This window comes from Notolepis coatsorum, assembly GCF_963971535.1.
Source record: "Notolepis coatsorum genome assembly, chromosome: 18".
Lineage (NCBI taxonomy): Eukaryota > Metazoa > Chordata > Actinopteri > Aulopiformes > Paralepididae > Notolepis > Notolepis coatsorum.
This window is the reverse complement of record NC_140182.1, coordinates 55,217,298-55,233,044: the sequence shown is the minus strand read 5'-3', so window position 1 is coordinate 55,233,044 and position 15,747 is coordinate 55,217,298. Positions and strand designations below refer to the sequence as shown.

Below are 15,747 nucleotides of genomic sequence, written 5' to 3'. Positions count from 1 at the left end.
GAATGGCGATCAGGAATTGGAATAATCTTTTTGGAGAACATCTGATCTGAGGTAAGGAATCTATTTGACCAGTCTTAGGATAATCAGAGCTGTTTTCACAGAGATATCAGCGTGTGTGTGTGTGTGTGTGTGTGTGTGTGTGTGTGTGTGCGTGTGTGTGTGTGTGTGTGTGTTGTGTGTGTGTGCGCTGATCAGGAAATGAGAGAATACATTTTTCAGCTCGCTTCTCTAGCGTGCATAAGTACACATAATTATACTATCGATTATCAAGCATTTATTTGAAAACGATTCATAAATAGGCCGAAAAATTACAACGTTTTTTGTGTATTCCAGAATATTCCAGTAAATGCTGTTTATCACAGAATCTTTATATTTTCCTGAAACTTTCAAGAAAACGAGGGTTTTTCAAAATGGTATAAAACGGAAATGAACCGATTAAAAAAACAATCCGTTTCGACAATGTTGACAAACAAGTCATTGATAAGCGACGGCCAGATTAGTAATTTAATTTAAGACATAGTTTATGCGTTCACAGCGCTATCATTGAAGTGGGTGCTGGCATTCAACCATGTTTTGAGACAAGGACCCGTGGCATCCAAAGTGTTAAGAAACATGGTGACACTTGGGGGGCGGAGCTGAGCGATCATGGAGTAGACGTGTTTTCACATGAGCTCCCTTCTACCGTGCTGAATATACGTTTCTCCCCATTAGTCTTTATTTTATTTTTATTTGTTTTTTATCTGTTTGCTAGGTCGTCGTGTTTAGTATACATTCATCAACTTTTTTCGACTTTCTACGATGGCGGGGGTGGAAACCAGAGCCATGAAAGAGTTAGGCACGACACCGACACCGCCGAGCATGGCCGTACCGTCTCCCGCTGTCGGGGAGTTAAGCGAAGCTGTGCTCTTGGTCATGACCAAGCTACACGCAGAATCTGAGACACGCATCGCTGAAGCACAGAAGAAAGTACACGCAGACTCTGAGGCACGCATCGCTGAAGCACAGAAGCAAGTGCTGGCGGATTTCTGTATCAGCCTCCGTCGTGAGATATCAGAAGAAATACGGCTGGCGGTAGTCCCGCTGACAGACAAGATGGAGACGATTCACGCTGCCTCATCGGCTAATGCTAACGAACTAGCCATGCTAACGACGGAGGTATCATCACAATGTGAGAAGATGGCGGGTCTTGAATCCGCCCTGCTGGCTAGGCAGGCTGAAGTCAACAAACTACAGTCGGCGATGGAGGAGATGCAGTCCCGGGATAGACGCCACAACGTCAGGATTGTTGGAGTACCGGAGACCAGCGGTGAAGGCCGTCTCTCTGAGACCATGCCCGAACTGCTGCAGAAGATACTAGGGACGGACGTCCTCCCCTCGCCTCCGATCTGTGAGTCGGCTTACAGAGCGGGCAGGTTTTCTCCCGGCGTGAACAAAGAACCGAGGCCCATCATAGTCAAGCTGAACAGACTCCAACAGAGAGAAATCATCATGCGGTCGGCTCGTACCAGAAGGGGTACTCTGAGGTTTGGCGATCACAAAGTGGCCATTTTCGAGGACTTTACACCGGAGGTTCAAGCTCAGAGAGCCGAGTACAAGGTGGTCCTGACTAAGCTATGGAGACTAGGCCTGAGGCCCACGTTATTCGCTCCCGCGAAACTATCTGTGTTGGAGAAGGTCGGTGGTCAGCGTTTGTTTTGGTCGTTGGCTAAAGCGAAGGAATATCTCGCGAAGACACCCGAGTCTGTTGCTTGATATCTATGGAGGGTGAGTGACTTGGCGGTTTGGGCCTATATACATTGATTAGGTCGACTATTCACAAACACTTGCTGTCATGCCCAGACATGCTAACTGTCCTCTGCCCATCCAACTAGCGGGGCTTCCCAATGACTTCTGTTACTTGCTAAAGCTGACCTCATGGTCGTACTTGTGTATCGCCTCTTTGGAAGCTAACGAGCTAGCTGAACAATGTACATAGTAGGCTAACGTGCTATCCGGATTCGTCACTAGCTTACGCGCTAGCCTCGGGCTAGCCAGCGGGCTTCGACTATGGTCTGCGCTGAGACATTCGTTAATGGTTACGTATTTTGGTTGCTGTTGCTGTTCAAAGGGACATTGGTTTGCACAGTTCAAGAGTGACCGAGTCCCTAACTAACTTCTGGTATGCTTTTTATTTTTATATCCAGGTTGTTTTGAGCTTTGGTGATCCAAAGTAGATACCAAGGTCGGTTGAATATGCATAAACAATATTTGATAACAGGTTGGGTCGGGTATGGCTTGCACTTAATGGCTATATGGTTATATGGCTTGCACTCTAACCATTACCCTCTCTTCCTTTCTTTTTTCTTTCCTACTGTCGCTGTTTTTATGTCATCTATATGCGCGATTTAAATGTGATCCGGTTCTACCTTGGACTAACTACTGACAAGCCTTAATTTTGTTTTGAATTTTCCGTGAGGCACTTATGCTATAACGTTGATACATTAATATGCAGACTCCAGGGTAGATGGTTACAGGTTGATGCTGAGTAATTATATAATAATTAGTGTCGCTGTTTTAAGGGCAATTGAATGAGCAATTAACCTGTGACCCGAACCTGCCTTGGACTATCGGCTGGGATGCTTTAATTTAATTTTGTATTGAATTTTCCTATATGTTTTAATGGCATTTGAATGAGCAATTTAAATGTGATCCGGTTCTACCTTGGACTAACTACTGACTCGCCTTAATTTTGTTTTGAATTTTCCGTGAGGCACTTATGCTATAACGTTGATACATTAATATGCAGACTCCAGGGTAGATGGTTACAGGTTGATGCTGAGTAATTATATAATAATTAGTGTCGCTGTTTTAAGGGCAATTGAATGAGCAATTAACCTGTGACCCGAACCTGCCTTGGACTATCGGCTGGGATGCTTTAATTTAATTTTGTATTGAATTTTCCTATATGTTTTAATGGCATTTGAATGAGCAATTTAAATGTGATTCGATCCTACCTTGGACTAACTGCTCCGACCGATATCTTTATTGAAACAATGTATGATGACAGGTGGTGTCAGGTGTTGCCTATTACCATCCCCGGATTGATTAATGAATGATTGTGGTTAATTCTAATCTTACATAGGTTGGGTCATTTCAGCCGTTGTGCCTGATCAGAGGGACGGCTAAAGGGGTGCACTTTGACCATAACCTTTTTTTTCCCTTCCTCCTTTTTTTTGTCATTGTTTAATTGACACTGTTCACACAATTTTGCACAATTAACCTGTGACCCGAACCTGCCTTAGACTATCGGCTGGGATGCTTTAATTTAATTTTGTATTGAATTTTCCTATACCTTTTTGGGCTATAACAATGTGATGTTGAAGCGCAGATTCCGAAATAGAGGGCTGCAGGTTGATGCGGAGTTATTATTTAATAATGGCTATTTTTACCATTATGGTTTTCTCATGTTGGGGCCAGGGCTCAGGTGGTTTTCGACCGATATCTTTATTGAATTTTATTTTATTATTATTTGTGTTTATTGGACTAGTGGGGGTTTACTCAGGGGTTTATCTAGAGGGGGGTGGGAGTGGGAAGCGTCTTATTGATCCATGTCTCTAGTGGGAAGTGATAGGAAGATGACCATCCTCAGTGGGTGGGGCATAGGGTGGGGATTGGAGAGTGGGTATAGAGGAACTTATAGTAGGACGGGTGGGTTAGGGTTTAGAGTAGAAGGAGGGGGGGTTGTAGCTGGGGTGGTATTTTTATGTGTTCTATGTACTGTTGTCTTATATATGTGTAAGTGTTCCTCCTCTGAACTCCTGGGATTGACCGTCCGGGCCCGCCGGGATCGGCACCTCTGTACTCAGCCTGGCTGCACGGGTATGTTCTCTACGCACTTATACAAGCTCGACCATGGCTAAATTGAATATTTTAATTTGGAACGCAGGAGGGCTTAACGCCCCACACAAGCGTGCCAGTGTCCTTTGGCTATTGAAGAGGAGAAATATTGACCTTGCTCTCCTTAGTGAGACGCATTTAATGGTAGGTGACGTGTCAAGACTGGCAAATCGGCAATATCACGTTATCTCCGCATCCTCAGCCGATGATAAGACGAAAGGAGTAGTCATAGTTACAAGACGTAACCTTGATATCAAAATCTTGGATGTATGGTCGGACACGGAGGGAAGGATTACTATAGCAAAAGTTGAATTCTTGCATAGGAAGATGGCTATAATAGCATTGTATGCTCCTAACACATTTGATTCAGCGTTCTATAATACAATCACGAAGAATATGTTGGAACTTAATGGATACGCTCTCATTGTGGGTGGCGATTTTAATGCGTGCTGGGATGCGGAGATGGATAGGTCTGGGCCCTCTGAAACGAGCGACCAGAAACGGGCCTCTAAGGCCCTCAGGATGTGGGCCAAAGACACGGGGCTCTCAGACCTCTGGCGCTTATGCAACCCCACCCTCAGAGATTACTCTCACCTGTCAGCCAGACACAAAAGCTTCTCTCGAATTGACTATGCATTCGCGTCCCCTAATATGTTTGATAGTTTCGATGTCTCATTGGTTCCCTTGGCTCTCTCAGACCACAAGGGGATTTTCCTTACGGCAACCTTTGGCAGGCTCTCCGCAAGAGCTCCCAGATGGCGTTTTAATTCGACCTTGCTAAAGAACGATGACTTCTGTTCTGAGTTCAGGAGTAAACTAGCTGAATTTTTGCAGATCAACGTTGGCACAGTAGAAGACCCTAGGGTCCTGTGGAACGCATTGAAAGGATTCATCAGGGGTCATGTCACACTATTTGCCTCCAATTTGCGAAAATCCCGGTCAAAAAAGCTAGAAGGACTGGAATCATTATATGCGGACCTATACGCATCCTTGCAAACTGACTATAATGAACGACTAAACACACAACGTAAGATAGTCAAAAAAGAAATAAACTCCATACTTAAACAACAGTCTGAGTTTTTGATACACAGGACAAGACAAAATTACTATTTTCACGGCTCCAGACCTAGCCATCTATTGGCAATGAAAATACGATCAAATGATCATTTCTCAGATATCCCCTCGATTAGGACGAGCCAGGGTGCAGTCACTACTGATTCGAAAAAGATCAATGACACTTTTAAAGAGTTTTACTCACAGTTATATAGCTCAGAGGGTAATCTGGATGACTCTAGATTTGAATCGTTCATTGGCGGGCTTGAGATACCCCACATTTCTGAGGAAGAGGCCAAGGAACTGGGGAGACCGATTACTCTCGTAGAATTGAGGGAGACTATTGTTGAAATGCAGAGGGGTAAGGCGCCAGGCTGGGATGGTATTCCACCCGAAGTGTATTTAGCTTTCTGGGACCAACTGGGTCCATTGATGCTCGATATGATCAATTACGCTATCGAACAAGGGGAGTTCTCAAGAGATGTCAATATGGCGTTGATTTCTTTACTTCTCAAAAAGGACAAAGATCCCAATGATTGTGGTAGCTATAGACCCTTGAGTCTTCTCGGGGCCGATTTAAAGGTGTTTGCCAAGGTGCTGGCCCGTCGCCTGCAGAGATTTATGTCTGTATTGGTACACTGCGATCAAACTGGTTTTATCCCGGGGCGTCTGGCTGCAGATAATCTTAGGAGGCTGTTGCATGTAATCGATAACAGTAAAGACAATACAACTCCATCCACAGTTCTGTCTTTGGATGCCATGAAGGCGTTTGACAGACTTGAGTGGTCATATCTGTGGAAGGTACTTGAGGTCATGGGTCTTGGAAAGAGTTTTATTCATATGATTAAAGTCCTGTATGCCTCGCCGTCTGCGATGATACTGACAGGCAAAAACTGTTCCACACTCTTTCCAGTCTCCAGATCTTCTAGACAGGGTTGCCCTCTGAGCCCGGGACTGTTCGCGCTTTCCCTCGAACCTTTGGCCCAATTTATTAGGCAATCGGAGGACATCGTCCCCATAATGGTCAACAATACTCCACACAAAATTGCTCTCTATGCGGATGACCTGCTGATTTTCATGGACGACCCCTCCCGGTCGGCCACAAAATTATTGAGGATAATCGACGACTTTGGTAAATTGTCAGGTTTTAAGATTAACTGGAACAAATCAGCCTGCCTACCTCTTAATGAACTGGCCAAGGCGGTACGACTACCAGCTGATATCCCCATAGTAGAACATTTCAAATACCTGGGCATAGAGATATTCCCCACGCTGAACCAAACTACTAAGTACAACTTCACGGGTACTTATGATAAAATACGCCAGGATCTAGACAGGTGGTCGTCCCTTCCTAACTCCTTACAAGCCCGGGCTTCCATAATCAAAATGAACATCCTGCCTAGGATAAATTTTATTAGCTCAATGCTCCCCCTGCCCCCTCCAATAGACCACTGGCGCAAGGTACAATCGATGGTATCTAAGTTTGTCTGGAATAACAAACGCCCGAGAATCAAAAGGGCTACTACTCAACGTAGGAAACAAGATGGGGGCCTCGCAATCCCTGATTTTAAACTGTATTTCTGGTCCTTTTCACTGAGACCTTTGATGTGCTGGCTAGACCCTGTAGAGGCTGTATCGTGGCGCTCCTTAGAAGCGGCGGCGGTGTCTCCGCTAAGATTACAGGATGTAGTGTACTCCACTGTCTCTATTGCGAAATGCCGGCTGAGGTATGGACCGATCATAACTCACGTGATCCAAACGTGGCGTAATGTACAGAGGTCGTGTGGGGTTAAATGCCCTTGGCACCTGGACTCTCCAATTTTTAATAACCAGCAATTACTTGTTGGACACAAGCCGGTTAATATTCCTCAATGGCAAAGGAGGGGAGTGCATACTCTGGAGGATATTTATGATAAGAACGGCCTCCGTGCGTTTCAGGACTTAAGAGAATTTTATGATCTACCCGGCGAGTCCTTCTTTCTTTACCTTCAACTAAGGTCAGCACTGAGGGCGCATGGCGTACCGTGGGCTCAAGCCTTGCACCCACACCCCTTCCTCAGGCTCATAGTGGACAGGACGACATCCAGAGGGTTTGTCTCCGACTTTTATACGCTCTTAATTCAATCCACGTATAAAAATTTATCATTGGATACAATCTGGCGTGTGGATATACCGGAGTTGGACCCCGAGTTTGACTGGGATGATGTTTGGGCAAATGTGGCATTATCTTCCCGCAACCCCAATCACCAGCAAATTAATTTTAATTATATTCATAGGACCTATCTTACACCTAGGAAGCTATTTGCTATGGGACTGATAACCGACTCTCGGTGCACTTTGTGCTCTCAAAAGGCCACTGGCACTTATATGCATATGTATTGGGATTGCCCACCAGTGGCCCGCTTCTGGAGGTCAATAACGGACAAACTTTCAGATCTGTGTGGCTTAACTATCCCATTCACAGCTGTTACGCTACTCCTGAACGATATAACGACACTACCCGCGTCCGTACAACTGAAAAGGGTTGTCCTAGCGGGCGTCACAGCAGCGAAGAAGCTAATAGCAATGAGATGGAAGGAGCCTGAGAAGCTTACAATGATTAACTGGTCCCTAACTCTATTGGATGTGATTTATCTTGAGATATCCACGGCCCGGGTGATCGGGGTAGGGCAGGCTGGAATTGACCTGTGGTTCGCAGCAGCTGAGAAGGTAAAGACCGCAGTGTGCGGCTGAGCGGGGTTGGGGCGCTTGATCGGGGGGGTCCGGCGGTCTCTGGGGAGGGGGAGGAGGAAATGTCTTGTCTGTCTTGGTTTTTGTCTTGTCCTTCTTAACTTTGACTGGGGGGATTTTAGGGGGGGTTGGTATTTAGCTATTCTGCGCTATATGTCAACTCACATGCCATCTCCCCAAGAGACTAATATTGACAGACTGATTGACCTGTCAACCAACTTGGAGGAAGAATTTCTTTCTTCTTACACTTTACCTTCTGCAAGTTTGGCAGTCTTGAACATGTGTAAGGGACCTAGGCTATCTACAGTAAATCTGCGGCAACACTCTCATAAACAATCTTTTAAGTCACTCCACTTTGTAAAGGTGGGGAAAGGTTGCCATGTTTTGAAGACCCTTTGTGTTATTGAAGTAGCCATCTATATTTGATAGGTTGGACGCTGTTTCTTTTTCTTTTTGTCTTTATAATTTATTATTCTGTATTATTATTGTTTGTTATTCTCCTGTGAAAGTTATGTTTTTTGTTACTGTGGTTATTGTGTTGTCCTGTTTCATGTAATTAATAATAAAAAAAATTTGATCAAAAAAAAAAAGAAACATGGTGACACTTGAGGAGGTTGCCCCCATCGTTCATGTGCTTATTTGCATCTTGCGGACGGGTAGTGTTTTGAGGATGCGCACATCCGATGCTCCAAAGGAATGCAGGATACACAGTGTCGCCATCTTGCACACTCGAACGCGTAGTTAGAAGCAAGTATATCGAAGGCTTTGAAGTCACATTAGCCGGCCAATACACCCTTTTCACAGCAGCCATTTTGACTCGTCATTGCAGGGTAAACACAGGTGTAATTAATAACATGAATTGTGGTTCCGTTCCATTTAGGTGTACCAGGGCCAGAGCCCTGCGATGACGTGACAAAATGGCTGACGTGAAAAGGGCCCATGGAACTAAAAACAAGACCTCATAAGACATTTTATTGCAAGACTCCTATATGTGTAAATGAGACTACTAGTTATAGCTATAGTTTTCTATATTTGTTTTCCTGCGAAAGCATCAACCAAAACCTAGAAATACATAGCCATGAAACAAAAAGCAGAATCCTCAGTGAGGTCATGGGACAGAATTAATCCATGCCCTTGATCTAGAATGGCCATGCATGATATTGTAACTGCCTTTTTGTAGTGAAATGTGTATGTGTGTGTGTGTGTGTGTGTGTGTGTGAGTGTGTGTGTGTGTGTGTGTGTGTGTGTGTGTGTGTGTGTGTGTGTGTGTGTGTGTGTGTGTGTGTGTGTGTGTGTGTGTGTGTGTGTGTGTGTGTGTGTGTGTGTGTGTGTAATGTGCAGTTAGTGAATGTGTACATTTCCTGTTATAGACAGTTTCAACTTGACATTCTATACATTCTAAATGGACTACATTTGAGTTCCTGTTGGCTATTGAAACAAGCAAACACTGCAACAGGACATTTACCTGAGTCCAAGCTGTTCCCTAGCAATGATATTCCTGAATCCGGCTATGCTGTACAACATGAATCATTATCGCTGTTTGCCCTTTTTTATCCAGGATCGTTGGACATCATCGCCATGGCAGCCACTCATTCCAACAGCGCCCTTCGAAAATCTGTAAGTAAAGAAGCACCACACCCCCAATGCCAATGACCTCTCTGGTCTATGGCAGGCGCTATAGAAGTCTCAATTCCAAGTCAAGCAGGCTCAGGAACAGCTTCTTCTCCTCAGCTGTCATCTCTCTGAAATCTGTACCACAATGACAGCCCCACCCCATACCATATAAACTCTGATCTATGTTGCCTATATTCAATTTATACCTACCTACTGCCTTCACTGTCTACAACTGCCTTACACTGTAATCATAATTACCTACCTCAAACTATAGTCTACCCATATAACTCTGTATGTACAATAATTCTGTATATATCATACATATGTATTTATTAAGGCTGTCAAATATATCGCGTTAATATCGCGTTAACTCCCGATTCTATTAATGCCACTAATTTTTTTAACTCAAGATTAACTAAAAAAAAAAAAAAAAAAATGTTTTACTAGACTTCACTCAGGTGTATTATTGATGCTCTCATTGATACTATGTTTGTTTCTGAAGTGTGTGTGTGTGTGTGTGTGTGTGTGTGTGTGTGTGTGTGTGTGTGTGTGTGTGTGTGTGTGTGTGTGTGTGTGTGTGTGATATAGAGAGAGAGGGGGGTGAGAGAGATGAGGAAGGGGCAAAAGAGAAAGAGAGCTGAGAGTGTGTGTGTGAGGGAGAGAGGGGGGTGTGTGATTAATCAGCCCTTGTGTGTGTGAATGTAACAAGTTCCTAACGTTTTCTTTCCCCTATTATTTCATGCACACTTTATTCATTGTTTTAAATTATTATTTTCTTTTAAGTTATTTTGTGCATCACTCTGTTTTGAATTTGATGCAAATTTGCAATGCATGAGGGTCATCCTTTTGTGTTAAATGGCTGCATAAAGCAAGCATTTGTTGACTTGCATGTTGATAAGAGTATTAAAACTTGGAACTTGAAAAAGATCTGTTTAAGGTAAAAAAAAAAAAAAAAATGCGATTAATTTGCGATTAATCGCGAGTTAACTATGGACAATCATGCGATTAATCGAGTTAAATATTTTAATCGTTTGACAGCACTAGTATTTATATATTCATATTTACCATATATATATTTATCCACATCTGTCTGGATATACCTGCATATAATCAATTTTACATATCTATATATACTATATCTATATCTATGTATATATTCTTACCTGCTAGTATGACTTACTACCAGTGTTTTTATGCCTGTATCACTGTACATAATAATATAACACTGTACATACATCTGCCTATCATTATTACTCAGTAGTACTAATTTACATATACTCCAGTTTAATCACTTCTATATTGTTAATAATAATAATAATAATAATAATAATAATAATAATAATAATAATAATAATAATAATAATAATAATAATAATAATAATAATAATAATAATAATAATAATAATAATAAACTTTATTTGTATAGCACCTTTCATACAGAAACTGCAGCTCAAAGTGCTTCACAACAGAAAAAAGACAGGCATAAAATGAGCACACAAGTGCAGCCATATAAAATCACAGTTTTTTACATTAGGATTAGGATCATTACTAACATCCCAACAGACCACCTTGTTTATGATTTGATTCAGTTTTAAATAGACAATAATAAAAAGAGTAAGATAAAATAGACAGAGTAAAATAGTGCAATAGTGCAGTGCAATACAATTGTAGAATAGAATAGATTAAATTTTTTTAAAGAATTACAGTGCAATAAAATAGTTCTGGATTACTGTTCAATAGTTCAAAGTCGTCTTTACCTTCTCTGTTTGGTATCCACAGTTTAAAACTTGACAGTCTTCCCTCCTGTTTTATACCCACTTTGACCCTTTGAACCTTCCACCCAGGGCAAACCTCCCTCTCAGGGTGCAGTTCCCTCTCAGGGTGCAGTTCTAGGCCTGGGTCCTACACAGTTTTAAAGCCTGACAGTCTCTTGTTAATGCACTTTACTGTTACATTTGCACTCTGGTTAGATGCCAACTTTTTTGTTGTACTGTACTTGTGCTGTATAATGGCAATACATTTTAATCTAATCTAATCATCCCTCAGGATAATCTGAAGAAGCTGTTGGAGATCTACGATATGCTGGGCGAGGAGGAGGACATTGTGAACGCCTCCAACGAGTTCATCAAGGAAGGCCACATTTTGAAGCTGGCAGCCAGGAACACCTCGGCCATGGAGCGATATCTCTTCCTGGTGAGTACAAAAATGGTCAGGCCTAGAGACTAGGGGACATCCTAGGCCTAGAGACTAGGGGACTAAGTTTATGTGAAGAACATATAAAATAACACATTTTCATTGAGTGCACACTGTGTACCCCCCTAAACATTTATATCACATGTGGTGACCCAGAAGTGTGGAAATTGCAGGTGAAAACAAGTAAATATGATAAAAAATTTACGAAAACTGTCTGTGTACCTTCACTGTCTGCCTCCATCTTGTTTCATTTATATTTTTCAAGATCAACATGATTTAGGTGCGGCTGGATAGCATAGAGGTCTAAGCACTCGCTACCACCACAGAGACAAAAAAAATTAAAAGAAGATAAACATGATTTATTTGTTATAATGGTTTCTTTTTTTACATACATCACATTTGATCATGTAAAACGAATAGCACTTTTATTGATAAATGTGATCTAGCAGAGGTAAATGGTAAATATAAACCATATATGCTGTAATTTATTCTAGATTGCTTGTAATTAAGATATTTTTTTTTATTATTCCGTCCGAAGCCACGATAGGGACAGTTGGTTATGTGTCAAAGTGCCTGGGCCCTCATTCATCAACGTGTTCTACGCACAGATCTGTGCTTACCCTGTGCGTACGATCATTTCTAAGCAAAGAGTGGGATTCATCAATTTCGATTTGAACTTGACTCCGTGCTTACATCTACGCACAGGTCAGACCAGGCGTACCTGGCGCCCAGTGGTAGAATATATTATTACAACAAGGAAATGAGCTTCTGTGCATAATAACACTGGCATGTTCTGTACGAACCGTAGTTCATTATAGTTCATTGTAAAATAGCAACAGTAGTGTAATTATGGTCAAAACCCTATAAATAGCATTTGGAATAATAGATCTTTCTCTCAGAATGAATGCAGCATGGTTTATATAGCGTTATCGGAATATACGGGGTGTAGGCTACTGACTGACTGCGCTCCGCGTAGCTTGATTGATTGATTGATTGAAAAGTTTATTAACAGATTGCAGAATGGGTACAGTACAGTACAGCTCAGTACATACAATTGTTAATTGGGGATGCAGACCAACTTTCGTCTTGTTTACATCAGGGTCCCCCATTTTCAATTCATCATAAATCATAAAGCTCAACTCGTTATTATTTTGCGCAGACCGCAGAAACACGGGAACGTTTTGATTATATTTAAAAGGCTTTACATTAAACGAAACAAGTGGAATTTCGAAGCTGTAAGCAGAATACAAGTCATATGAATATAGTGTTCTTCCCCCTTTTTACTGTATAAGAAAGAATAGAAAACGCATTGCAATGACACCAGATAGTGGACAGACTATGTATATGATGGGATTCAAGTTCGCGTTTTTGTTGATCATAGGCATGCTGTCAGAGTATGATATCTTCAAACATTCTAGAACATTTGTCGTCACAGATCATGTCCTAATAGAACATAGGCTATGGCATGGATCGTGATATTGTGTGGACTGTAATTATTACTGTACCGGTACCACCCATTGTGACAACAGCCTTGTGAGTCCCGCACACAAACATGATGGAATTCAAGTTCATGTATTGAAAGGCAGGCTACATCATACATGCAGTGAGATTCATTGTTCTTGTAGCTCTCTATTATTGTTTATATAGGCTACCCAATACTGACATCAAAATAGATTGTAGTATGCCTCTAGAAATCATATGCAGCAGGTAGAAAATTGACGGGAGATCCATCGCGATTTGGAATAAAATTGAGGAGAACTTTAATCCCTGGGTATTAATCAAACAACACGGGAAAAGGCAGTCATATTCCAGCGCGGTATTTATTAGTGTTTGCGCTGCCCAGGCAGCAATGGTTAATAGATATCATATCCGACATCACCGTAAGTGTACACGTCTGTCAGCCTGTCTCATGACACGCTTCCCTCGGCTTAGTCCATTTTTCCACATTTCATGGGTGTATTCCATTACCGTATATGGTTAATCGGGGCGTTTCTGGTATGCAAATACATGAAAGGGTGCACGAGCCTCGGCGCAGAGCCAAGGTGGGATTCATCATGACAGTTGTGCGTAGAGCCTGCGTACGCACGTGTGATGAATCCCGACTTCCCTGTGCGTACACTAGTTCTACATTCCGTGCTTACGTGTGGAAATAAAACATGTTCTACGCACACATTGATGAATGAGGGCCCTGGAGTAGGCAGCAGCAGCCCAGAATGATGCACTAGTATTTGGCTGGTGGCTAGTGTTAACTCCAAGCCCTAAGGGCTACTATAACTGTGTATAACTGTCTCTTGATTTGATCTTTATTTATCTTGAAAATGTTCAACCATAAACACACAAATTTGTAATAACAGACAATAACAAAAAATGTATTTAAATTGTTTTTTTTAAATACAATACAAATAAAATAAAATATATCTTCCTAGACATGGAAGCAATAATCAACATAGCTCAAGACAAATGGTTTTGTTCGAGAAGGGACAGAAAGAAGCAAAGCTTATCTGGTCCTGCCCCTTCCTTACAATATCATATTAATATGTAATAAGTTATCTATCAATATATCTATCTATCATATCTATCTATCTCTCTTGACAGTTCAACAACATGTTGCTGTACTGCGTGCCCAAGTTCAGCCTTGGAGGCCCTAAGTACACAGTGAGGACGCGCATCGGCATCGACGGAATGAAGGTCGTGGAGACCACCAACGAAGACTACCCTCACACCTTCCAGGTGTCCGGCAAGGAGAGGACACTGGAGCTGCAAGCCAGGTACGTCTCTGACACACGGTGAGAGGAAAAAGATGTTTCTGACACACATCAAGGGGAAAAAGATTCTATGTCTGGATCACGGGACTGAGATGTGGATATAAGCGTGCCATTGGTCGACTATTTCAGTTGGAATTCTCCTCCCCTTCCACTTAGAGCCACCCAGGATGATTGTGATTTTAAATAACTTTTAAAGAAATACAAACAAGCCAGAGTGATTGTTTTCCCCCTATACCAGAATGATAATAGGTTCAGCCAGACCTCTGTCCAGCGATGGCACAACGCTAACGTACAGTAGTGTGGAGAGAGGTATGGCTATGTCCCTGACACACAGTAAGGGTAAAAATATGTTACGTCTCTGACACACAGTATATTGCAAAGATGAAACAGGGAATGTCCAGTCGTTGTTTTTTTTTTTAATCAAATCTTCAGTTATTTTATTTCCTATTAGTTTTACAATTTCTAGTTCAGTTCAGTTCTTTCACCATCAAAGTCAATTCACATTCTGCCTGCTTGTCGAGATGCATAAACACATCACAGCTGTTTCTAATACAACAATCAAGTCGATCACATGCAGTTCAGAGCAGCGGCTGTGGGGGCAGGAGCTGTCCGGTGCTGAGTGGTGCTGACACACAGATATGTTAGTGCGGGCAAACATGCAGTGCTACTTTCAACTCTATTAAAGCAAAATAAAACAAAACATTATCACCAACTAAACTATGTGTGTGTATTTTATAGATTACTTTACGAGTCTGCAATGAAAGTGTATCTTATCTATCTATAATAGTTACAACACAGTAAGGGTAAAAAGATGATACGTTTCTGACACACAGTAAGGGGAAGAAGACGTTTTCTGACACACAGTAAGGGAAAAAATATATTATGTTGCTGACACATATTAAGGGTAAAAATGTGTTACTTTTCTGACACATAGTAAGGATAAAAATAGGTTATGGTTCTGACACACAGTAAGGGTACAAATATGGTCCTCAAAAAATGAAAGTTTACCTCATTAAAGAAAAATAAAGGCCTACAGTACAAGTGACACCACACAATTCTGTAGAATTTGTAAAAGTTTATGTATAATTTGCACCCTGCATGACTCAATTTAGATAAACCACTTGAACACACCCTAGCTACAAACTTATAGAAAGGATTTATGCCTAAATCCCTCTAAATATACTCTATGACCATGACCACATGTATGTAACCACTAAGTTGGTGTCACTTTAGAACAGGCCTGAACTGTGGGCCAAGTTTTTTGCCCTCCCAAGTGCTTTCAAAGTGACAATCTATACCAAGTAAAAATACATAGAAGGACTTCTGTATTTGATCTGGTTCAATAGTTAGCCTGGCCAGTGTGGCCACACTCAAACAAACAAATAAAATATATATTTAAATATAAATATTAGTGCTGTCAAACGATTAAAATATTTAACTCGATTAATCGCATGATTGTCCATAGTTAACTCGCGATTAATCGCAAATTAATCGCATTTTTTTTTTTGATTTTTTT

The 15,747-nt window shown here is 41.7% G+C and overlaps 1 protein-coding gene across 4 annotated transcripts in view; it reads left to right on the top strand.

Moving 5' to 3' along the window:
* The window catches only part of LOC311245628 (FYVE, RhoGEF and PH domain-containing protein 4-like), a 281,410-nt gene that overhangs the window by 240,914 nt on the left and 24,749 nt on the right, over positions 1-15,747 (top strand). For all 4 annotated transcript variants that reach the window (XM_084335538.1, XM_084335541.1, XM_084335539.1 and 1 more), the window contains exons 10-12: positions 9,218-9,276; positions 11,320-11,466; positions 14,062-14,234. In XM_084335538.1, the coding sequence (XP_084191664.1) occupies positions 9,218-9,276; positions 11,320-11,466; positions 14,062-14,234 (379 nt within the window). The remainder of the gene's footprint in view (positions 1-9,217; positions 9,277-11,319; positions 11,467-14,061; positions 14,235-15,747) is intronic.